Below are 25,477 nucleotides of genomic sequence, written 5' to 3' on the forward strand. Positions count from 1 at the left end.
TAGTCAGTGTCCAATTTTCCTAACCCACAGTTGGGGAACTGACTGTTGCTTAAGTGGTTTGTCAAAGACCTCAGAGCTTTTGGCATTCTGAATAGCTCACGGTGGCCACCATTGTATATGCAGTCCATTGTTGACTGAAAGGTCATGTCATGATATGAAAGGTCATACCTATATATAATTTCACTAATCCTCATAAAAACCACAAACTGTTGTTACTTTAGTCAACTTTCTGGCTCATGACCCCATTTCACAGCCATTTGCAGCTACATTATGGAAGTGTTTTCCTGTTGGACTGAAGGCTGAACCTGTTTGATAAGAAGTTCTAGATTAGAATATTTACTGCACCTCAAGGATGCGGGACAGAATTTCATGAAAGTCAATGCTGCAATTTTTCAGCTTTCCATATGTGGACAAATACATATGGTTTTGCCCAGTACCTTATGATTCTTGAAGGGCCTGGTGAACTCTCATTCCCTAGGAATAAATGATGACTTAACATATCATTTTGGTGTATCTGGAAGGTTAAATGCCATCAATCAGTCAATCATTTCCTCAGAGGGTTCTATTTGAAAAAGCCACTCCATCCAGTAGAAATCCCAACTAATGGCTAGATCTATATCGGGCCGAGTCAATGATAAGATTTTGATGACCATGTATGAATGAACAAATAATGTTTCCTGTAAACATGAATCTAGTGATGGCTAGACACTCTAATAACCTCTTATCACAATTGTCACTTTGCAACTAGTCTAGAGAAGCGTATGTCATGACTTTGCCGCACACCAGCATGGCACAATTTCAGGGATGGGCAATGCTGACATGAGAATTGTAGTCCAGCATAGGCTTCCCATGGGTTTCATATTGCAAAGGCAATGTGAGAAAGCTTTCACTTGGAGCTCATTTTCCTTCACACACAGTCATAGTTAGATGGGAGACCATGATGAGGTGTACCTGGAAAATCTCAACTTGTTAAGTGTTTCATAAGGATGTGCTAAATCTTTAATGTTTCCTCCTTTCGTGTGGGGAGCAGATATGGGGAGCCTTTGCTGGGTGGAGAAAACACTGTTCTGTCTCACAAAATACATAACAATCCTCAAGAACTTGAGAGCGTGTTCTAATTATGGAAACCAGCACTTAGCAGTTGGGGCAGATGTTTAGTGCTAAGTAGAAATAAGGGTGTCTCAGTTTCAACAGAGGAGCTACAGTTCAAAAACCACATGAAGAGAACTCAAGAGAGGCAATTATTGTGTATCTCTTTCCCTTTCCAGCAAAACCATTTCCTATGAGCTCAGGCATGTTAGGGGAGGCTACTGCCACAGGTATTGGTTACATTGAGCATCTAGGACTGAATTTGTTTTAGAACCCGTAATGTAACAGCTAAATGATTTTTTTGAGCTTTGCTTCTGGCAAGGATGATGCGGCAGGCAAACCAAAACACCAATGCATTGTTCTTTAGTCACAGACTCTCTTCTCTCTTCCCTCCTTTCTGCCTCTCCTGTGCTGCTCATGTCTCTGCCTTTTCTCTTTCTATGAGGGCCCTCTAGGGTCAAACTTCTGAAAAAAAGACACTGGAAAGGAACTACAGCTACAAGGATATGATACAGTTGTTGCACTGTCAACCTAAAAATTATTTTCTGCTCTCTTTCCTTTTTTCTTTTTTATCCTTGGTAAGTAGTGCCAGGTTTCCTAGAAAAGCAGTGGAAAGGTATGGAGCTAGAAACTCAAAAGAAAGGCACAGTAAATGGCCTAAATCCATGTTTCTCAAACTGTGGGTCGGGACCCACTAGGTGGGTTGCAAACCAATTTCAGTTGGGTCCCCATTCATTTCAATGTGTATTTCGTTTCTAATATATGCTGCCATGGTATGTGACTACATTTGGGGAAATGTTACAGATTTGTACTTTTAACAGGCTACTACGTATATGCTTTTAACAATGATAGTCAATGGGACTTACTCCTGCGTAAGTGTGAGTAGGATTGCAATGTAGGATTGTCAAAAACTTTCCTGCTTGATGATGTCACTTCTGGTCCTGACATCACTTCTGGAGGGTCCAGACAGATTCTCATTCTAAAAAGTGGGTCCTGGTGCTAAACGACTGAGAACCACTGGCCTAAATCATACATTCCTGTTATGGCTATTTGCACTACATACTTCCAGCACTGCAGCACTCTGACCAGGATGAGTGAGGATTCATGTCTTCCATAACCAGTCTACTCATGCTGTGGACAGTGATGTTCATATTGGGTGCCAGATTGGGGGAGAGTAGTGAACAGGGTCCCACCACTCCTTCTAGTCAACTGCTGACAGAGCTGGCCTCCTTACCTGCCCCTTCCTCCATGAAAGCTCTTTAATCAAAACAGAAAATGCAGAGTGTGCCACGACCGCTCCCAGCATGCTCCACATTTCCTGCTTCATTGAAAGAGCCTTCATGGAGGAAGGACCAAGATCACTGCATTTCAGTGCTTGGAGTTCAGCAATATGGCCCCTTGCCTTCTCCCTTGGCTCCTTCCTCTGCCAAGTTCTTTAAACAACACCATGCATTGAGTCCATTGAGGAAGGGGCAAGGTAAGAAGGCAAGAGGTCAGGCTGCTGCACTCAGAGGATTGGAACACAGTGATCCTGCCCACTTACCTGGCTCCTTTCATTGCATGGGCTCTTCAAGAAAAGCTGGAATGTGGAATGTGCTGGGAGTGCATGGTGAAGGCTCACGTCAATAGCAGTCAGAGCACATGGAAAGCTACTGCCAAAGTACCAGGAAAGATTGACTAATTGCCAGGAACCCTATCCACTCAGGGAATACAGGACGCCTTGAGTCCAATCCAGAAGCAAAGTCCTTTTTCTTTAACATGATTACTGTTCATTCCAAAGTGATATTGTAAATCCTGTTGTACTTATAAAAGACATTCCTAGCCAAGTGCCCAGATTTTGTTGTATCTTAAAGGACCTTAGAGGTTCACCCATTGTTTTACCAAACCTCCCAGTTAAAGATGCCCTTAATGGGGATGCTGGAATTCAGACCGATTGTGGTCAAAGACCATCGAACAGCACAGGATGACAATCTTAGGGGCAGCCCTACAGCTGTTGCAAGAGTTCAGAAAAAGCCCCATCAGCTCTTATAAACATGCTGATGTCAACTCATTTTAATTTAATGGGCAGGAAACCTCCACCCCATTCTCTCCTCTAGCTTTGATCACATCTATTCAAAAGCTTTGCTGTGGTTTGAGCAGGATTGACCATTACTGCCTAGCTCTCAGCAGAATATCGCTTCTCTACCTTGCCTCATCCTGCACCCTGCATGATGCAAAGCAGGGGATGGGTGTTGTGTTTTTTTGGCTGGTGCAGTGTTTGGGAAGAAACTGTGGGTTTAATTGGGCCAGTCAAAGACCTCCTGACACCTGCCAAATGCTGCCCCCCTGACATGACGTCAAGGGCTAGTGAAACTGTTAATAATGGTGCCCTGGTATGTGCAGATCACAGATTGACATGCAAATCAATGTAATAATTTCATTTCCTAAAAATTTTATAGTTTCGTAATTGTAAAAATTCCAACTTCCATCAATATCTGAAATGCATTCTTATTTATTTTTCAAACATCTTCCCATGTAAAAATGTGTGTGTGTGTGTGTGTGTGTGTGTGTGTGTGTGTGTGTGTGTGTGAGAGAGAGAGAGAGAGAGAGAGAGAGAGAGAGAGAGAGACTATCTAGGAAATATCATAGAAATATCTTCAGATAAGCAGAATGGTGTAAGATCCTTTTGTCACAGGGTTCCTTTTATGTGTGTGTGATATATTTATTAAGCCTTGCTGCTCGTTAGGTGATGAAGCATCTGAACTGGTGTGCCCATAGGGAAATCAGAAAGGGAGAAGAAGGAATGTTTACAGTGAAAATGGTGCTTAATCTCCAGGAATGACAGGAAAAGATTATGCAAGCTGCAGATAACTCACCTTATCATAAAAAGTAAACATGCCGAAGGTAATGTAAAATAAATACACATCTGTCATTGAAACACTTTCTGCAACAAACAGCCCAATCCTATCTTGCGCTGGAACAGGCAGGTCGGTGGGCCTGTATCCAGCACAAGGTTCGGGCAGTTTATGGCTCAGTCTGAAGCAAGGGGAGGCTTTTCCCCTTACCCTGGGGAGAGCCACTGCAGCCCAAATGGGGCTACTTGGATCTGCACCACCTAAATTGGTGGCCCAATCTGAGCAGCTTGGGACTGCCCCGGCTGCCCAGGAACAGACTTAGGATCCGGCACAAGCGCTGGATCATGGCCCCGCCTCCCACTCCCTGCCCGCCCCCAGGAACATAAGAACATAAGAACAGCCCCACTGGATCAGGCCATAGGCCCATCTAGTTCAGCTTCCTGTATCTCACAGCGGCCCACCAAATGCCCCAGGGAGCACGCCAGATAACCTCATCCTGGTGCCCTCCCTTGCATCTGGCATTCTGACATAGCCCATTTCTAAAATCAGGAAGTTGCACATGCACTTCATGGCTTGTAACCCGTAATGAATTTTTCCTCCAGAAACTTGTCCAACCCCCCTTTAAAGGCGTCCAGGCCAGACACCGCCACCACATCCTGTGGCAAGGAGTTCCACAGACCAACCACACGCTGAGTAAAGAAATATTTTCTTTTGTCTGTTCTAACTCTCCCAACACTCAATTTGAGTGGATGTCTCCTGGTTCTGGTGTTCCCCAATGGCTCCATAACACTGACATCTCTAACCAGGTTCTGTGTACTGCACAATATTAAATCCAGAGTCACCTGTCCTCTGGTGGGCTCCATGACTAGCTGCTCTAAGGCACAGTCATTTAGCATGTCAAGGAATCTGGTCTCCTTTTCGTGACCGGAACACAAATTGACCTAGTCTATATGAGGATAATTGAAGTCCTCCATGATTACAACCCTGTCCCTCCTTGTCACCTCCCTGATCTGTTTCCTCATTTCAAGGTCCCCTTCTGGTTTCTAGTCTGGAGGACGATAGTGCACCCCCAGTATTACATTGCTCCACAGGCCTGGTAATTTAACCCTCAGAGATTCTACACTGAAGTCGGACCCGCCTTCAATCTCTACTTTGCTGGATTCTATCCCTTCCTTAACATAAATGGCCACCCCACCTTCAACATGCCCCTCCCTGTCCCTCCTGTTTATAGCCCACTGTTTATATCCCACTGATTCTCCGCATTCCACCAGGTTTCCATTACACCTGTTGTTTGCCCTCCCCTTGCCCTGGAATGCCTCCCTCCTGCATCCTCCCTGCCCTCTCCACACCTTCCCAGTCCCCCGTCCTGGCTGAGCTTGGCTGGTGCGAACTCACCCATCCCCAGGGCCTGTGTCTGTGCAGGGAGGCCAGTGCACATCTGTGTGCCAGCGCATCTCCCCGAAGAGTGGCGCGAAAGTGCTTTACGGCACTTTTGCGACACTCTTTGGCTGGTGAATAGTCTTCGTTATGCAATGAGAAGTTAAGGGAAATACATCATGAAAAACATTTGTTGCACAGATGCCAACGCATAATACAATACAAAGTCAATACAAAGTCTTAGGACCACCTGATGCTACACGTTGGGCATAATGTCAGAGTAGTAGTTCAACACAGGTAGGTCCAATCTGTACAGCAAGCAGACTCATATACTTACAGCTATACTGTAGATACTCAGCAACCATTTATAGTATGCCATTATCAATAATGCCTTGAATTCTACCACCCACACTTCCTTTGAACAGTCACTCTCACCACCTGGTTCTCATTAAGACCTGGATGCAAATCCTATTGACTCACATACATTAGCACATCTTCATTATCAATCTAAGCTGCTTTGGAACTGATAACTCTCATGGCCATTCTGCAGAGGACCCAGAGAATTGTGTGATGTTGTTGTGGGTGTTGTTTGTAGTTAGAGATACTTAGGCCTCCCACAGAAGTGAGCACCAGGCTTGTTGCCTGTGGAAAGGTGGTATAGAAATCTCCTACATCTAAATCTCATGTTGCCCAGTGGTAAGGTGAACATGTGTCACTCAGAGTTCATATAGTTTTTTGAGTTCAGGAATGGCACCATTCAACAAGTGCAGCCATTTCAGTACCATGACAGGAGAAGCTTTCATAAAGTGTAAGAACATTTGGCAGGAGGAGTGTAGTAGGTTCTGGAGGGCTGATGAAGAGGATTGCCAGAGGTATGCAATAACTTTGCCAGGAGAAAGCCATTCTGCTTCCGGGTCACTAACAACACCAAGTCAACCAGTTCCTGCACCTTTTTAGATGGACCTTCACCTCTAGCTGAAGTGAAAGACGTGAACATAGGCAGGTACTGCCTATTAAGTAGACAGTGCCTGTCTCTTTTAACATATTTCACTTCCACCATTTGAGCTAAATGTGCTGTTTCTGGAAAAAAACAAAACATGATATGAGATTCCAGGGGGGAAAAAAAACCCTCATCAGATGCTTTACTATAAAGTCCAAATCTATGATTTGTGATGTGGTCATAGCCACCCTACAACCTCCGAGGCCTGCAGATTAGAACGAATCCACTATCTGGCTCACTTATCTTAAACTTCAGCTTTCTGCTATTGCTCCCTCTCTTTGTAAACACAATTAGGGTTTTACAGATTATAGTTTCAAAAATAAGGGGTGCCTTGGAACAGGAGTGTTCTTGAAAACAGGGCATCCCTTGAATTGCAGGATGTCTGGCCAACCTAATCATAATGGGCTCCTACCTATCGCACTGTGCACATTGTACTTTGAAAGCAATAAATCAGTGTCAGTCTTCAAACAGGGATTTTATTACGATTTTAGAGGATTTGTCTGTTGCCAGCTAAGGAGTCATGAATATTGGGGTCTGCTGGGAGGCAGGATTTAGGCTACTTGACAGATATGCATTCACTGGGTGAATGGCATGGCTACTGGGTTTCTGGCATTTTGGTCTGTGAGCTTCATCTGAGTCCTCATTCTCACATGCAAATTGTGGTAAAGTAGGCACTTGGAAACGCAACACTGGGTAAACGTTAACAACCCAATCCTATGCATATCTGCTCAGTAGTAAGTCCCATTAGTGCCAATAGGGCTTACTCTCAGGAAAGTGTGGATAGATTGGGCTGTAAGGGCAACCTAAATGCAACCCCCAGGCAAGGGAACAAACGTTCCCATACCTTGAGAAGGCTCCCCATCACAGGAAGCTGTGCATACCCCATTGGCACAGCCGCACCGGCACTGGAAAATTGGATTGGGCCCTAAGTCATTTGTGTGAAGCAGCTTTCCATGCAGCTTAGGCTACCTTTCTCACATCAATGCAATTCCCCCACTCACTTTCTCTTAACTGTTTCACATAGGAAGTTGTGAATGCAAGTTGTGAAAGGACGAAATGGAAAAGGTGCAAAAGAGAGCGAGTAAGGTTACAATCCTAACCCACTTTCCAGTACCGACATAAGGCAATGCAGCTTATGAGTAAGGGAGCAAACTTTGCCATACCTTGAGGAGACCTCCGTGACCCCCCCCCCCCCAACTGCAGAACATAGCACATGCCCTGCTGGCACAGCTATGCCAGTGCTGGAAAGTTGGTTAGGATTGTGCCCTAAGGTTATTACTTGGCTGGGGCACCTTCCTTATGAAGAAAGGCTATGGTGTTTGGGCCTCTTCAGCCTAGAAAAGAGGTGCCTAAAGGGGGACATGATTGAGACATACAAAGTTATGCACGGGAAGGATGGAGTAGATAGAGAGATGCTCTTTGGAATCTCACATAACACCAGAACCAGGGGACATCCACTCAAATTGAGTGTTGGGAGAACTGCCAAGATCTGTAAAGAATATTTCTTTACTCAGTGTGTGGTTGGTCTGTGGAACTCCTTGCCACAGGGTGTGGTGATGGCATTGGGCCTAGATGCCTTTAAAAGGGAATTGGACCAATTTCTGGAGGAAAAATCCATTACGGGTTATGAGCCATGATGAGTATATGCAACCTCCTGATTTTAGAAATGGGCTATGTCAGAATGCCAGATGCAAGGGAGGGCACTAGGATGCAGGTCTTTTGTTATCTGGTGTGCTCTCTGGGGCATTTGGTGGGCTGCTGTGAGATACAGGAAGCTGGACTAGATGGGCCTATGGCCTGATCCAGCAGGGCTGGCTTGATCTACACATGCAACAGAATGAGGATGTAGAACAAACTGCACCACTTCAGATGCTCAGGGAGCAGTCATATTTAAATATAATGTGTGTGAAATAAAATCCTTGAAAATAGAAGACCAATTTGGCAGTCAAGGGACTTGATTAACAGATAGGCTGTTTTTGTTTTGTTTTGCTCTTGTTCTTTGACAAGAACATTTGACAATGGAGCATTTGACAATGGTGATATTGCCTACCTATAGTTTGAAGTGGTACAGTCCATCACCCCTGAACTCTTCTACCCCTTCCCAAGATGTTCTGCTGCCTGCTTTAGACCAACCTCTTCAGTTGTGTTTGTAGTGGATTTGCTCTGGTATCTGCCTATGTGTAAATTGGCTGCAACTTTACTGTCTCTTGACCTGTTTCCATGTTTTCTAGAAATGTCACAGGTGTTTTGCTTTTCGCATCTCATGGACTTTTGACTCCTCAGAGCACCATATTTTCCCCAAGATAGCCTTCAGCTGCAAAAAATATTAGTGTGTCAATTGGACCTCTGTCATGGCTTAGTTTTCTTTTAAATGAATGAGAGGGACTGCAAGGGTGTCACTGGTTTAGGAAGGAGTCAGACAATTGATCCATCCGGCTCAATATTGCCAGCACCGAATGGAAGCAGCAATCCAGGGTCTCAGGCAAGGATCTTTTCCAACCCTATCTGGAAATGCTGGGAACTCAACCTGGGACCTTCTGCATGTCAAGCAGATAGTCTAGCTTTGACCTCTTGCGGGTTGGAATGAGGCCTATGGGTCCACTGTATCCACCAGACTAGAAGTTTACAAAATACGTCTAGCCCATGGAAGCCTGTAACAGAATCAATTTGCTATTCTGGCCACCATAGGATATTTGTTGTTTAGCTTTTCTTGATGTCAGTGGACCTGCTTTCCTGCCTAAAAACACTAGTACATTGCAGTGGAGAGGCTGTTGTTCAATGTGCAAGGTGGGTGGCCTGATCTATGTACAGACTGTTTCCCATCTACCAGGCTAGTGCAGATCCAAGGAGACCCATCTAAGGAGACCATGGCAAGGCCATGGGTGAGTAGAGATTAGTCTTACTTCCCTCTCCTATTGCATCATGGCAACCTCTCCCCTGCAGGATATAGCTGAAGCCTCCTTGGCGCTACTGCATCAGAGGGAGAGAAGGATAGGGTTTGTTTGTAAAAGCCCAACAACTGTAGTAGACTTTTGTTAAAAAAAAAAGTTTCTGGATATGTGGACATTGTGATGAAAGGTCTGAGGTGCAGGTGGCAACCCTCCCAGTTGAGAAAGCCGATAGGTCAGGAAACATGTGGACTTAATGGGGAGGAAGTGAAAGTAGTGATTCTTCACTCAGTTTCCTGATGACATGATTGTTCAAAGGGAAGACACACAGCTTTGGAAAACGGCTTTCACTGGTTCTGGACACCATGCAGGAGTAAGAAACCTATTCTTTGTTGCAAAGTCCAGATAATGTTTTTGGTTGAATGGGATGATGTGGTGTAGCAGTGGGCTGCCTTCAGTCTTGAGTGGCCTGCTTTTTTGTGGCCCATTGATAAATGCTATATTTACAAATCAACAGTGCATACTCGGGATCTTTTAACAGTTAAGGCAGTGGTTCTTCAAACTAGGGTGTTGCAATGCCCCAGCTAGAGAGCCCTGGCCTCTGCCCCCTTAAGGATGGGGAGGGGAGGAAGGCAGCGATGCAATGTGCTAGACTGCACCGCTTTGGAGGGGTGCAGGGGCTTGCTGGCACTTGCCAGAGCCTCCAGCAGCCTCCTGGGGATGTGGGGAGCCCCAGCACCAGCCTCCGCAGGGCTCCCCAACTTGCAGAGACAGTCAAAATAGCAATTGTGAATGCAAAACTGGAAGTGGTCACAATTTTGAGAATCTCCGCAGCATGGGGAGCCCTGCATCCCAAGGAGGCTGCCCTAGGCTCTGGTAAGTGGCAACAAGCCCCTGCGCCCCTCCAAAGCAGTGCAATCTAGCGCATCGTGTCGCTGCCTTCCCCCCACCCCTGCACACACTTCCTGTGGCTCAAAGGAAGCTCTTTTTACAGTAGCTCTTTGGCTTGTGGTAAGTGTACCATGAAGAAGTGTGTAGGAGCTCAGGGACACAGGTGTGGAACTACAGCTGCTGCAGAAGTAAATTTTGGTACCCACGGGACACTTTCCATTCTAGTGTGAGGCTAAATACGATGATGCTAATTTAGTGAAATTATTGTTTATATTTAAAAAGATTTTGAGACTTAGGAGTGTGTTTGGTTACTATATCTAGCTGCCGACACCAGAGAGGTGGTTATACTTGGGCTCCACATCAAGAATCCTGGTAGACCTGGCCTCCAAATACTTTTCTGACTGTTGCACTGCCCTGCTATGTTTTGTCCCTCCCTTCCCCCTTGAGAAGGGGCCCAAAAGAAACTTTGTATCCCCTAATATAATAGTCAGTCAACAGTCAACAAAACCTTTATTTGGCATAAACATTTGATAGGTGAGAACTCTGTACAGAAATCGTAGAGAGTATAAACCTAAATAGTACACTAATATATGTATCAGTACACACCTATGTGTACAGACAGATACAACGTACATTACATTTTACAAACAAACATGAATTATTTAAAAGACAGAAACAGTCAGTTATTCTGCGGATCTTGCCAGAATGTAGCCTACTCAGTGATTACTTGGTACAGAAAGCTTGGCTCGATTCAGGATACTCAAATTTAAGAACTGTGCGACTGAGAGGGTTGTATGTTCTACATCACCTGCTAGAAGGAATTGAATTATATCTTTCTCAGAATGCCCTGTTTTGGAATGGAGCAAGGGAGAGAGAAATTGCTGCCTTAGTACTTGATATCTGGGACAGTGCAACATGATGTGTGTGGATGATTCTACTTCGCCTAAATTGCAGCAACATAAACGCTCTTCCCTAGACCCTAATATAATTCTTCTCAGATGCTCTGAGTGTGCACTTACCGTTTAAAATTCTATTTTTTGAACAGTTTCCATTGTTGCCACCACAAAAGATCCTGCTTTCTGAGTAGGAAAATGGGCTCAATAACCTTAACTTTTCACCCAAATCTTACAATTTTATGATTTTATTAAGAAGGAAGATAATTGGCTTAGGGAAATGTTAGTAGTTTTCCGATCTTCTGCTCTGAATTAGAATAGCTCACCAGGACTTGGAAATGGAAAGCTGTCCGTATTGCTCAGAGATCAGCTAAAAAAAGTGGGTTCTGAGTGGGAGACATCTGCGCCAAGACCCTGTTCCTTTATTTCTTCAGGTTTCTTTATTTATTTAAAGGCTGTTTAAAGATTGTCGTTTTCCTCAATTAAGCAAACAAAAGGCAGCTTGTTGTCATCATCCTCTGCTGCCCATTCTGGCCAGGCTCCTTTCGCCAGGATGTGTCTGCCAGTGCGGTGCTGCTGGCAGCTCTGGGAGAGAGAAATCGTGACTGATTCAGGCAGCAGGAGGTGGGGGAGTGCAAGAGAAATGACTGGGAGCTGTCAGCCCCTTCCTCCGTCCCTGCAACACCTTCGAAGCATTTTTTGATCAGCTTCTGGTGTTCTTTATCCATTGTGGGTAATGAGAGTTTGGCAGTAAAGTAGCAGATGCACCAATAAAAGATGGTGAGCTTCCAAGTTTAGCTAATAGGAAATGCGCAGCTCCCTCCCTCCCTCCCTCCCTCTCTCTCTCTCTCTCTCTCTCTCTCTCTTAATCCTACTGAATGCAGGCTAGGCATTTTGGAAAGGAATCTTGAAGTCCACTTCTTCTGCAGCAGTCTTAAAACGGCACATCATTCCTGAGACTGAGATCTTTATTAGAATGCTCACTACATGCAATTAGATGGCCTTTTGCCCAACTGATTATAATTATTTCCTTTATAATGTGTGTGTGTGTGTGTGTTTCTGTCTGTCAGCTGAGTAGACTAAGCCCATCCATTAGGCCAACTAAGGTGGTTGCCTCAGGGAGCAGATGGGGGGTGGTAGTGCCTGCCACTTATCTCTACTGCCCCTTTCCTCTCCCATCTCCTGAATTAGGAGCTATGCAGCCTAATTATAAATATTTTTGAGGTTCACAGCAAAGGTCAGTAGAATCTTAGAGTTATAAATAACATTTCTGCTAGACTTTATATCTCTATGGTCGAATGTAAAGCAATCACAATTTGCTCTTAAAAAGGGCCTGTGAGTTAATGAACCAAACTGATTTAAGCGCATTTTAATATCAAATTGCATACATGGAAGCATACAAACAAACAAACAAAATGTGTACCTTACCATTGATAAGGAAATCGTTACAAAACCACTGTGGATGGGAGGCAGATCCGGCCCAGGAAGGGGATAGGATTGGTGGTGGCAGTGCACACCGAATCCTAACTTCCCCACTTCTGGGCTTTGCAGTCTTATATGGGCTGCTCAAGTTTGCACCAGGTAAATAGCTGACACAGATCTGAGTAGCCCCATTGGGCATGCTGAGGATTGACACAGGGTAAGGGGGAAAATATCCGCTTCCCCATGGTGACCTCCAGCCTGCACTTAACCTGTGCTGGATACAGTGGAGGGCACTCAGCCTGGCTGTTTCAGCACAGGTTAGGATTGCACTCTGAGTGAGTGAGGAGTGTAAGGAGGACATGGCATCACCATCAGTGGTGGAGGGATGCATGTGTACATTAGTGTTTTTTGCCAGGGTGTCTAGGTGTCTTTGCACCAATTTGGGTAGCAGATCTGCTCTGACTACAAACCCCTCTTTTCCACATTTCCTTTTTTTTTTTTTTTTGCATCCTCTTCTTCCTTTTTCAATCCAGGGAGTGGGAGGAACAGAACCGGGTAAAGGGCGGGCAGCATTTTACATGGCACCTCAAGTGCCAGGAGGTCTTGGACAAGCCTGTAACTGTGGATAACACTTCATGCATCTGGTGTTATCAGCTCTAGTCCATGTCACAAAAAATTCTGTTTGTCTTTAAGGTGATTTCACACTTGTGATTTTTGCTATCACAGATGAATACCACTGTTCCTCTGCAATACGACTCACAGCTAGTTTCGGGTTTGAAGTAAATTATTGCCAAGATGGTGTAGTAGTTTGTGAGTTGAACTTAGACCAGGAAAAGTCAGGTTCAAATTCTTGCTCAGCCATGAAGCTTCCTGGGTGACTTTGGTGACCAGGTCACAATCTGTCACCTACCTCACCTCACCTACCCTAACCTACCTCACAGGGTTGTTGTGAGGTGAAAAGGAGAGGAAGAACTATGTATATCACCCTGAGCTCCTTGGAGGAAAAGAGGTATAAAAACCTGAAAAATAAAATATATAGATAAAATTTATTGTGGGAGAGGAATCAGAGACTGTGGGGGGGGGGGAATCAGAATTATTATGGCCCTTATACATCCATCACAATGTGATTTTGAGTAGATATATATTCCTAGTTCTCCCAACTGCTAGTAGAACTTGAAACAGACCATTGTCCATCACTCCCTCAAAATGGAAGACAGGAAGCGTATCCTAAAAGGGTTGAGGCTCTTTCGCATTGGTTGGAAAGCTGACATCTGAGCACACGTCATCTTATCCCAATTGCTGAAAATGTGTGAAAAGAGGACATTTGTGGTAACCTCTTGTCAAAGAAGACATGAAGGGCATGCCAGACTGGTTGATACACTTCCACACTTGCTAGGAAGATGAAGCATACCTAGCCCAGGACATGCTGTCTCCAAACATTAGATGTTTTGACACAGCACATCAGCTAGCACTGTGACTAGTACCCCAATCTTTCCCTTGCACAGTGCATGAAAGGCAGACTGGGAGGAACAGAAGGCTAGAGCAGTGTTTCTCAAACTGTGGGTCAAGATCCACTAGGTGGGTCATAAGCCAATTTCAGGTGGGTCCCCATTTATTTCAATATTTTATTTTTAATATATTAGACTTGATGCTACTATGGCATGTGACTGCATTGGGGAAATGCGTCAGATCTGTACTTTTAACCGGCTACTGTGTATATGCTTTTAACAATGATTTACTCCTGGGTAAGTGTGGGTAGGATTGCAGCCTAGGATTATTAAAAATTTTCCTGTTTGATGATGTCACTTCTGGTCACGGCATCACTTCTGGTGGGTCCTGATAGATTCTCACTCTAAAAAGTGGGTCCCGGTGCTAATAATTTGAGAACCACTGGCCTGGAGGAAGAGTCAGATGATGTTTCTGGTCCAGCTGAACCCAGAGGATGAAGGGGGGAGACATAGGTGGCTTGGGGGTGGAGCTAGAAGTTGTGTGGGGCGGGGCTTGAAGGTGGGGCTGGCAAGTCTCGCTCCTCCTGCCTGCTCATCAAGAGGCGCTGCTCTTGGGGGCTGGTCTGCACTGACTTTCCAAGCCTTTCCTGGACGGGACGGTCTTCCTGGGCTGCTCTGAGCGTGAGAGCAGCAGCTGGAGGGAACCTGCAGCGCTTTCTCCGCATCAGCGGCTGCCTTGGCTTTCGCCCCCACCCGATGCCTGGGCGCTAGTCGCTTGGCCAGGCAGCCTCTCGCCGCGATTGGGGTCTTTTCCTCCCGTTTGCTTGGGGGGAGGAAGGAGAGATGGAGTCGGCCGCTGGACTGATCCTCGCGCTGTGCTGGCTCGTGGCAGAGCCCCAGCTGGTGTCTGCGGGTAAGAGGCGCACGAGTGGTGGGATGCTGCGTCCTTGTCGTGTTCTTTGGAGCAGTGGCGTAACTACAGGGGGGCAAAGCCTTAAGTTTTGCGGGCGAATAGCCTCCGTTTTGCCCCCCCCCCGCCTGGAATGGCTCCAGAGGGGAGGGGAAGGGGCCCCTTGCACGCTGCGGTGTGGCTCCTTGCAAAACTTAGCGCTTTGCCCCCTCTAGCTACGCCACTGCCCCGGAGATCCCTTCCCAGCTGGCGCTGAGCTCTGATCACCCACGCTGGGCTGACATAGATCCCCTGGAGCAATTCCGCTCAAGGGGGCAGCGGTGCCCGACCCATGAGTAGCTGCTGGGGGGGCCGTGAGGGAGAGAAGGGACTGATCCCAGGGAGACGAGACGCCCAGTTAGGCAAGCAGCTCTCATCCAGCAGCCCGTCCTCCTCGACGTGGCCACGTTCTCCTTCGCACTTTTGCGGGGTGCTGCAGTGGAGCGTAAACCTGCCCCAGATGGCACAAGGGGTCTGCTCTGATCGTCTGTATGGACTCCGGGGCTCTGCCCTTGGAGGCCTCTTTCTGCCTGGGAGGAGTGGGGGGAGATAGGGAAAAGGACTCCCTCCCAGGGGCAGAGACTCTTGAGCAATTGAGAGCAGTGACTCTTCTCCCCCTGGGCATGGAGAGCCAGGTCAGATGTTGCTGGGAGTTCTCAATTCCTGGGGAATTCTTGCCAAACCGGCGCAGGGGAGGGGGAGTAGGAAAGGAAAAAGATCTTGTGCATGGAAGGATCTTGAAGAAGCTACTGGACTCAGGTCTGATGTGCTGACTGCAGCAGTGGCTGCTGGAGTGGAGATGCTTTTTCCTTGGGATATATTTCTGATGCCTTCTTATTTGCTTTTGTCCCACCTTCCAATTTAAATGGCTTTGGAAGTGCTGTTTCCTCCGTTTTATTGTGTTGGGCTGCAAATGGCAAGGCAAGGCAAGGTGTCCATCTTTCCAATCCATCGGTAGGGCTGCTCTCTTGGCTCAAAAGAGATCATCCTTGTTTCTCCAGGAAACTGCTTGGAGTAGACCCTGAGCTCCTTTTCGCCCATGGGGTATTCCCCAACAGCAGTGTCATCTCTGTGCAGGGAAAGAAACATGCGCAGGGTGTACCACCTCATTTGTGATGAAAAGGGGTGTGTGTCTTGCTGCATGCAAGATCATGAGAAGCCATTGCCAACTGCAACAAGAATGAACACGAGTGTGTGCTTCACTTGTGTTCATAATAATAATAAACAACGTTTATTATTAGTATTCACGTGTCATCAGCACATGCGGAATGGAATCTAGAATGCTGCACTAGTGGAAACAACAACACTCTCCCCACCCCACCTTCTCTACTGAAGTCTCTAAGTCACACTGAGGCCTCCCCCCCATCCTCAGCAATGACTTTTCAGAAGGGGGACTTGGGGGCTTCTGAAGGGAGAAGGGGATAGAAAAGTGGCTTCTGCTAGTGTAACACTCTGGATTAGTGATTTTTGACCTTTTTCATGTCACTGCACAGTTGACACAAACTGTCAAGGCACACCATTGGTTTTTGGATAAATAACAAAGCACTGCTGGCTGGGGGCTCACATCCCCCAATGATCCTACTAATATATGACCCTAACCTGAACTCCCGTGGTGCACCTGCAGACCATTCATGGCACACCAATGTGCTTTGGCACACTGGTTGAAAATTGCTGCTCCCATGATGTGTAAGTACCTGCACAAATCTTCTATACAGAGATGATTTCCATGCAGGAACTATCTCTTACCTGGAGTGGCCTCCAAGAGTCCAACTCTTTCCCATGCTTAATCCATCAGGATCCTTGCCCTCTTTACTTTGCTACATCGCAGGCTTGAGAAGTCAAGAAGGAATCAGATTGAAACCACTACTTATTTACAACTGTTTAATCAGGAATGCCATACACATTGACAGTGGCAATTGACAATTATGTGAGCTATCACGAAAAAGGAATGATGAAAAGCATAAAAAAAAACTGATCAAAACCCAACTACCTTCATGTTGCTTAAGGAAAGGAGGTTCTTGTGGGACTGAATTAGTCATCAGGACCACAATGGAATTTCTACAGTGCCAGAGGAAACAATCAATATAGCATAAGTACAACAAATGTTTGAAGGAGAATCCTATGGTACAATCTCTGCTCCTATCACTAGCTTGAAGCATGTGGAATGGTGTTTAATTTTAATGTTTTTGGTGTTACTGTGGTGGTAAGCTGTTCACCTTAACTTTGTACTAATCTAACATTAGATAATAAGGGATATATGTGATACGAACATTAAATTCGGGTGCACCCATCTGCAAAGGACAATCCAACTGGTACAGTTCATATACATTTTCACCATTGAGTCAGTGACTACAAAGAAGAATTTTAAAACAGCTTGCACCAAGGACATTTATATGTAGCAAGTCTTGAAATTGTTAACATATCTAAAGCTGGTTCTTTGGTTTTTAGATCCATTTGGTTTTAGTCATTTGATCATGACTAGGGTTGCATTCCTATGGACTCCCATTACTTGGGAGTAAGCCATGTTGAACCCAGTGGGAACTACTCCTGAGTAGACATGCACTTATGAAAACTGCAATTTTTACAGTGCAAGCCTAGGCATGTTTATTCAGAAGTCAACTCCATTGAGTTCAATAGGAATTACCCCTAGGGAAGTAGGATTGTAACCTTAGAAAGCTGCTGAAAAGAAGAGGTCTAACTCTGTTAACATTTCAGCAAAAGACTTCTACTATTTTGCTGTTAGTTATAGGAGAAGCACATATTATTTAAAGGCATTGCATCCAGAGAGTGCCAGTAATGTGGTATTGCCCACCAGCACTTTTCTAGGAGAGGCAAAATTCTTGTCTAAGCTTCTTTCCTCAGTTTGATTTCTAACTTGACCAACTGATTATTAAAATTTTACTTATAAAAACAGAGACACCTCAATATCAGAAAAAGCAGCTTGATCTTCTTGGCAGACCTAAGAATGAGACAAATGTAATGAGTGTTCTCTCATGTGGGTACCCTTATGAGTTAGTAGACTGTTAGTGGGACAACAGATTATGAATGTGTATACTGTATATCAGTGGTTCCCGGCCAAACCTTTTACCACTGGGACCCACTTAAAAATTTAAACTCTGTTGGGACCCACCTAGATTTAGGAGATTAAAAAGAAGTTTCAATTTACCAGCTGTTCAAACCCCTGTTTTACTATTATGGGTGTGGGGGTTATTCCTTGACAGCTATCAGCTTGTCAGTTCCGCGACCCACCAAAAATTGGGTCATGACCCACTGGTGGGTCCTGACCCACAGTTTGGGAACCACTGCTTATGTGGATTCTGCACCACAGTGTTCTGCTTTGCTATGACTGATGGTCAAGAAGACTAAAATATTGATTATCAAATTTATTGATATTAGTGCAAGCGCTTTTTCTTTTTTTTATTTCATTTAACTTCATCTAGTTTCAGTTTTGATTTATTGAATTAGTTTTAGGACCACATGAAAGTTTTTGCTTCATATACAGTATAGGAGATATAGGACATTGGTGCTACTTGAAGTGTTACTTAGAAATTTGACTAATTGAGAAATGAGAAAAAAGTTTACTTAGGCTGTAATCTCATGTACAATTTCTTGGAAATAAGCCTCATTAATACAATAGGATTTATTTATGAGTAGGCATGTCTAGTATCATGCTAATAGTTTGGTAATGAAGAGGGCTGAATATTAGTTATTATTTTCATGTGTTACAAAATTACATTTATTAGACAGACTTCCAATGCTGTTAGAACAATGATGTTCAACGAAAGTTGTAATCAGTTATGGATGAATAGTTGGAATGGCTCAGAACATTAGGGAGATCTTTTTGTGATCTTGTTTCATACTGATGAGTCTGAAGGTGGTTTGGAAGCATTGTAAGTCTACACAGTTCAGACTGCCCCCTTTCTTCCATGTAGATATGGGGGAACTGATTCATCATGCAGTATTGATTTTTATGCAATATTGCTGCATAATGTTCATCTTATATTAGTAAGTTATATTATAACTTACATTATAAGTTATGCCTTGCCAAGGGACGTCTTATATTAGAGTTATGCCTTTTTTATAATTTTAAAAATAATGCCTAGTCTTTGATGTACTCACTGACTTTGGTAGCAGGATATTCACATTTAATAGCTCTACATTATTTTATTTATTACTATTATTAATAATAATGTATTTATTTAATATAATCACTGTGCATAGTGGACAAGGTGTCTCTGTAGGGAAGCTAGCCTACTATTATTGATCTTCTGAATAATGAACTTCTGATAAACTTCAAGGAACAGCTGTGTTTTTTGGAATGTAGTTTAAACATCACTGTCTTAATACACACCCTTACAGTGCAATTTTTTGCATGTCTTCTCAAAAGTAAGCTTCATTAATTTCAGTAGGACTCGCTTCCAGGGAAATGTGTATCAAATTGTAGTGTTTAGTTCCACTAAATGCATAGATCACCTGGCCTGAAATTGTGATAGGAACATAAGCCCTCTGTAATTCTAGGCTTGGGTAACAAAGGAAATATACTAGAAAATATGAACACTAGGTCAGCAGACGTAGCTTTACGTCCGCTAACTTTGCTTGGAATTATTTGGAGACATTAATTAATTAGAAGTGTTAGCCAATTATTGTCTAAAGTATTTTTGTAAGAAAAAATTGAAATCATTCCCAAATGAATGAGATCATTATGTGAAGCCAAGTTCACCATTTCAGTGCCCCACATCCTTTAGCTGGACCTTGAAGTTAGCAATACAACAAAACAGGAACTCCACCCTAGCGTTGTGAATTGCAGAGCAGAGTTGCTCATTTATGACCATCTGCCTATTCTTCCTGTTATGACAGAGCTTGGGGGTTTATGTGGGATGAATATGTGAAAGGCCATTTTTTTGTCCTTCATAATTTAACTCTTTAAGTACACAACCCCAATGCCGTGGAGGTCAGTGGTGGAATTCTCTTTTCCATACATGCATAGGCTCACTTTAAATATACTACTGCAATAAGTTATGCGTGACTTAGTATAATCACATTGAGTACCTCTGGCACATTCAGTTATTAGTATTTGGTATTTTGCAGACTCGCCTGTATCACTTGATCCTCCATCCCTGAGCATCCAGAAAGCTGTCCTTACTGTAACTGCAAACGATACATTGCAAATTGCTTGCAGGTAAGTATGGGGGATCAAGATAATGTCTGTTTTGAATACACAGTATGTCATTAACAAACTGCTTTCCTTTCCTTCATACCTACTATGACTTCCTTTACTATAAAGGTGCATTGCAGGAGGTTACATACAATACACTAGGTCCACTAGGTAACACAGTCCACCATCTATCATTTCACCCATCCCACAGGGTTGTTGTGAGGGTAAAATGGGGAGAGGAAGAACCATGTATGCAGCCCTGAACACCTAGGAGGAAAGATGAGTTTTTTCAAAAGAAAATTAAATACATCTAAAATTAAGTTCGTTGGTTTCTTGGGTGGGGAATGCTTTTCCTTCCCTCATTGCCTAGTTCCAAGCCAAGGAGTCAGATCAGATCCTCATTTCTTTCCAACCCACTAACAGATTAATGTGCAGTCCAACACAGTGCGCCCCAGGTAGTCTGCAGAGACACTCACAGTTCACTCCAGCAAAAGAGTCAAACCACGCATTGCATGGAAAGGTGAAACCCTACAAGAGTACTGCCAGCTCAGTCTGAACGGAAATGCAGGAAATACCTTCCTGATGTGTTCCATGATTCTTCCTGCATCTCCCCTATAAAGTCTGGTGAAACAAGTTACATGACATCATGTCATTGCTCACAGCATTTGGAACCAGTAGCCAGTGACCGGGGAAACATGGAGTGCAATACAGTCTTAACACATTTTGTGCAACTACTGTTACCAGGAAGTCTTGGGTTGGTGCCAACCACCCATCCCACCTAGTTCTGGCTTTGGCGTGTGCCAAGCTTGTGTCTGACATTGCATTTGAATCGCTGTACCCTTCCATTTTTCTCCTTAGTGGCGAAAGACCTTTGGAATGGCTTTGGCCAAACAACCAGAGCAGTGCTGAAAATCGTGTAGTGGTGACAAACTGTACGGGCAACGCCTACTGCAAGATGCTCACTCTTTCAAAAGTCATAGGCAATGACACAGGAGCCTACAAGTGTATTTACCAAGACAACCATGCAATGTCAAGCATTTATGTTTATGTGCAAGGTATGTGTTTACTGGAGTATTACTTTCTTGCTGTTATAGGATTGAGAAATTAAAGATTAAGGTTGCAATCCCATGTATCATTTCTTGGCAGTAAATCCTGTTTACTCTTACTCTGTGAGATTTACTTTTCTGTAAACATTAGGGAAGGACAGTAACTCTGTGGTAGAACACATACTTAGGATTCAGAAGGTTCCAGGTTCAATCCTTATGCCTCCAGGTAGGGTTGGGAAAGACCACCATCTGAATCCCTGGTAAATCATACAATATACAGAGCTGGTTTGTATACTTAGACTGGTTTAACTCGGTATAAGCTCTGGTTTCATATGCATTAAATCAGACATTAAGGTTATTTTTGACAGGGCCCGTGGAGTCCCATACCCATTTGCTGCTGTGAAAACCAAAACTTCTTTGCCTGTTTTGTATTCTCATAAACTACCCTGGCATTTCCCTTCTCATGGAAGATAATGGGTGTTGCGGCCTTTGAATATCAGAACAATGGTTTGTTTGTTTCTTTGGTACTCAATATCATCAGTTAACACAATAAGCTGTGTTGCAAACTGCCACTTGCAAACTGTGTTGCAAACTGTGTTGCAAACTGCAAACAGGTAGACCACAGCTGCGATATGAAGACATCTGCAAGAGGGATCTGAAGGCCTTAGGAGTGGACCTCAACAGGTGGGAAACCCTGGCCTCTGAGCGGCCCGCTTGGAGGCAGGCTGTGCAGCATGGCCTTTCCCAGTTTGAAGAGACACTTGGCCAACAGTCTGAGGCAAAGAGGCAAAGAAGGAAGGCCCATAGCCAGGGAGACAGACCAGGGACAGACTGCACTTGCTCCCAGTGTGGAAGGGATTGTCACCCCCGAATTGGCCTTTTCAGCCACACTAGATGCTGTTCCAGAACCACCATTCAGAGCGCGATACCATAGTCTTTCGAGACTGAAGGTTGCCAACAAACTGCCACTTGCATCTTCTTATCTGCTGTTCTGAAGCACGGCTTTCCTACTCAGCTATAATGTCCATGCAGGAAAATCATCTTGTGTGAAGCAGCCCATGGTTAGGATTGTGTGGAATTGGGTAAGTATTGGAGTATGGTGGTCCCATAAATAGAGGTGTTTGTTTCTGATGAGTAGGATAAGTGTACAGCCCACGTTTCTTAACACAATGGGCTTACTTCTGAATAAGGTAAATAACACCAATAAGGTAAATAATAGATTTCAAAAATCTCTACCCATAAAAGCAAGTGATATTGCATAATACCTTCATTTCAGTTTTGTATACATATGCAAATGACACAAATATCTGCCTAGTAGAAAACGACAAAATTATTATAAAGAAAGGAAACTACTATGTATGTGAGTGTGAAGAAGGATCAGAGACAAATAGTACAGTAGCATGCTTTAAACATTGTTTCTCAAAGCAACTCCTCAACATTTTTTTTTAATCCACTTGAGCATCTAATCTGTCACATGCTGTTGCAGAAAGCCACTCTATGTTCTGCTTAGGACAGTGTGCAACACCCAGCCCATTGTCCAATTCAGAAACATGATGTGTTCTGATGGATTTCAGTCTACCAAGGAGTTCCACTGATGGGCTTCAACCTACTAGGATGGAATAATTCATTTATATTCTGCAGATAATTATTTTTTTTAATTCTTCTAGATTTTACAGATCTTCCAGATTACAGATCTCCATTTGTGACATCAGTTAATGATCAACTTGGCATTGTATACATAACAGGAAACAAAACTGTGGTAATACCATGCCTTGGGTCCACATCAAACCTCAACATAACACTCTGTGCGGTAAGATAAAAGGACAAATTACATTTTCCAGTTGTTTCAGCTGTATTGCCAAATTATTATTGTTATTGCCACAAAACGCATCTGAACTCTGAAGGAAAATGAAATCGTAATGGTATTTTTGTTGCACATTGTTCAAGTTCTTTTTTTTTTAACCTATTGTGGTGTCTGTCTGTCCCCTAATATCCCCTCACCATTTCTAAAATCAATGGGGAGGATGATATTTGAAGCACCAAGAGCAGATATGAAGGAATTCTTTGAGTCTGTACAAATATGGTATAAATTTCTTTCTCTTGGAGATTTGTTAAAAGTCCAAATCCGAGTATCTCTTGACATCACCTACCTATTTGTCTGTCTGGGTATTTACATGCCACTTTGCCACCTTCCAAGAGGCTTTCAAGGTTGTTCATAATTTGTTAAAAACAAAATATAATCAAAACAATGAATTAAAAAACAAAAAGAAATATCGCATAAAAAGGCTGCAAAAGAAAGTGAGCTCAACTAAAAGCCTGTGGAAACAGTAAAGTCTCCACCAAGTATTTTATTGTCAATTCTGTTGTGAATGAGAGTGGGGCAGAAACTGGCTATGAATGTGATCCAGCCAACCAGAAGTACTTTTATATTCCTTTGATTTCAGTGGGAGAGTTATAGATGTGCTTAAAAGCCATAGGACTTAGGTTCCAGCTAGATGTTACATAGAATGTGGAGTGGTGGTGGTGGGTAGTGCGTGCGTGCGTGTGTGTGCGTGTGTGTGTGTGTGTGTGTGTGTGTGTGACAGACAAAATTTCTGGTTTAAATAGTGACTGGAGACCTGCAAACACTTCCTTATCCCGAGAAGACCCCAGTGATAGCTTTGCCGCCCACAGGATGCATCCGTCACCATTTTGGCACCTCTGTAGTCCTGGGCGCCGGAGGCATTCAGGATTGGGCTGTAAATTATCCCCTTAAAGTGATTTTTATTTTCTGTTTCCAAAACTGTCAGAGTTTAAGTGGTCATTGTACTGTTTTCATACAGAAATATCCAGAGAAAGTATTTTTTCCGGATGGTAAGGCAATAACCTGGGACCGTCAAATCGGTTTCACGATTCCCAGCATCTTGATCAGTGACGTGGGCATGGTTTTCTGCAAAGCTAAGATCAACGATGAAAGCTATCAATCTGTGATGTACATTGTGGTGGTGATAGGTGAGACATATGCTACGAACTGTCAGCTTCTCATTGATCACAGAGATTTTATTTAATATCATGGAGGGTAGGACAGAATGACAGCTGTACTGATTACAATGCAAAGCATCACTATGATTCCTGAGAATTCATATATATTTGAACTATACATCTGTCTGGTAGAGGGGCAAAAAAAATAAATACCACACATATTCAACAGAAGTGAGTATACTCTTGGAAGTGACCCTGAAAATAGAAGAGTTTCCAATAGGAAACTCTTCCTGTTTTACTTTATCATCTGCCTTCAAATTCAGCCATTTCTCATTTTGGTGCATCCTCTCTCTGTGTTGTACTTATTTGCACCATCAAAAAATTTTTTTGGTAATGCCAAGTTGTATCAAGTATCAAATCTACACTGTCTCAGTTCATATCATGTCAAGAACCATGACGTTGTAGAGGTTCCACCTCCTTTCTTGTACATGTGTGCAGTTGTTCCTGTGTTCACACTGAAGAATTCAGCCTACATTTTTTGGGTTTAATTATATCCCTTGCTAGACCTGACAGTGGCATTGTTTGTGTCTTGGAATGTGGGTTATGGAGCAGAATTTGAAGGCAAGATTGGAAGATGTGGGAATTATTAAGACAACTATTTCTCAACAAAAAATTTCACAGTTTACATACCTAAATAAATAAATGGCTCCTTATCTCCAACAATTCAGGAAATCAATAGCGCAGTCCTATCCATGGTGGCGCTGCCAGGTGCAATGGCACCAAAATGGCTACTGCTGCATCCAGCAGCACTGCCAGGGCCACCGGATGTTTCCCCAGGGGAAGGGGACTTTCATCCCCTTTCCCCCAGGGAAAGCCCCAAGCCCCACAATGGGGCTTCTCAAGTCTACTCCAGCTATTTTGCTGGCATAGGCTTGAGAGACTCCGTGTTGGGCTTTTCAGCTCTTAATGTGCATAGTTTATGTGGGTCACATAATTCAGTTTTTGTCATTACAGGATTTGCTACTTTGATTTTTATGTTTTTCTTGTTATGGACAGGCCCACTTTCCAAAGCCATTCATTCATCCAAAATTTGACCCTTGTGCGTTCCACTGAGGGAAAAACAATATTTTTTCCAACATTCATTGTGGCTTTCATTCACAATTGCTTTGTTTTTATTCCTTCAGGTTATAAAATTCACGATCTCACTATGAACCCTTCTCACCAAGTGGAGCTGGCAGTGGGAGAGAAACTCACTATAAACTGTACTGCAAGAACTGAGCCCAATGTGGGAATCGAATTTGAATGGGACTACCCCTCAAAAAAAGCAACAGCAAGCAAGGTAACTTCTGTTTAAAGGAGAAGTTGTTTGACTTGAACTTTAAAAGGTGCTTGTGTGTTCACTTTTCTTTTGTTCAGAAGGACGTTGAAAACAATTACATATAAGTCATGTCTAGTTATCCACTGGGGTTCTGTTCCAGAACCTCTAGTGCAGGGGTGTCCAAAGTTTTTGGCAGGAGGGCCACA

The 25,477-nt window shown here is 43.7% G+C and overlaps 1 protein-coding gene across 1 annotated transcript in view; it reads left to right on the forward strand.

Annotated features, from left to right (window-relative positions):
- The first annotated feature begins 14,487 nt into the window (after window positions 1–14,487).
- The window catches only part of KDR (kinase insert domain receptor), a 46,124-nt gene continuing 35,134 nt past the window's right edge, over window positions 14,488–25,477 (forward strand). Inside the window, exons 1-6 of the mRNA XM_066631879.1 lie at window positions 14,488–14,755; window positions 19,880–19,970; window positions 20,805–21,001; window positions 22,660–22,802; window positions 23,815–23,983; window positions 25,138–25,292. Coding sequence (XP_066487976.1) covers window positions 14,686–14,755; window positions 19,880–19,970; window positions 20,805–21,001; window positions 22,660–22,802; window positions 23,815–23,983; window positions 25,138–25,292 — 825 coding nt within the window. The 5' untranslated portion in view covers window positions 14,488–14,685. The remainder of the gene's footprint in view (window positions 14,756–19,879; window positions 19,971–20,804; window positions 21,002–22,659; window positions 22,803–23,814; window positions 23,984–25,137; window positions 25,293–25,477) is intronic.

Source organism: Tiliqua scincoides, chromosome 6, assembly GCF_035046505.1.
Source record: "Tiliqua scincoides isolate rTilSci1 chromosome 6, rTilSci1.hap2, whole genome shotgun sequence".
NCBI classification, from domain to species: Eukaryota; Metazoa; Chordata; class Lepidosauria; order Squamata; family Scincidae; genus Tiliqua; species Tiliqua scincoides.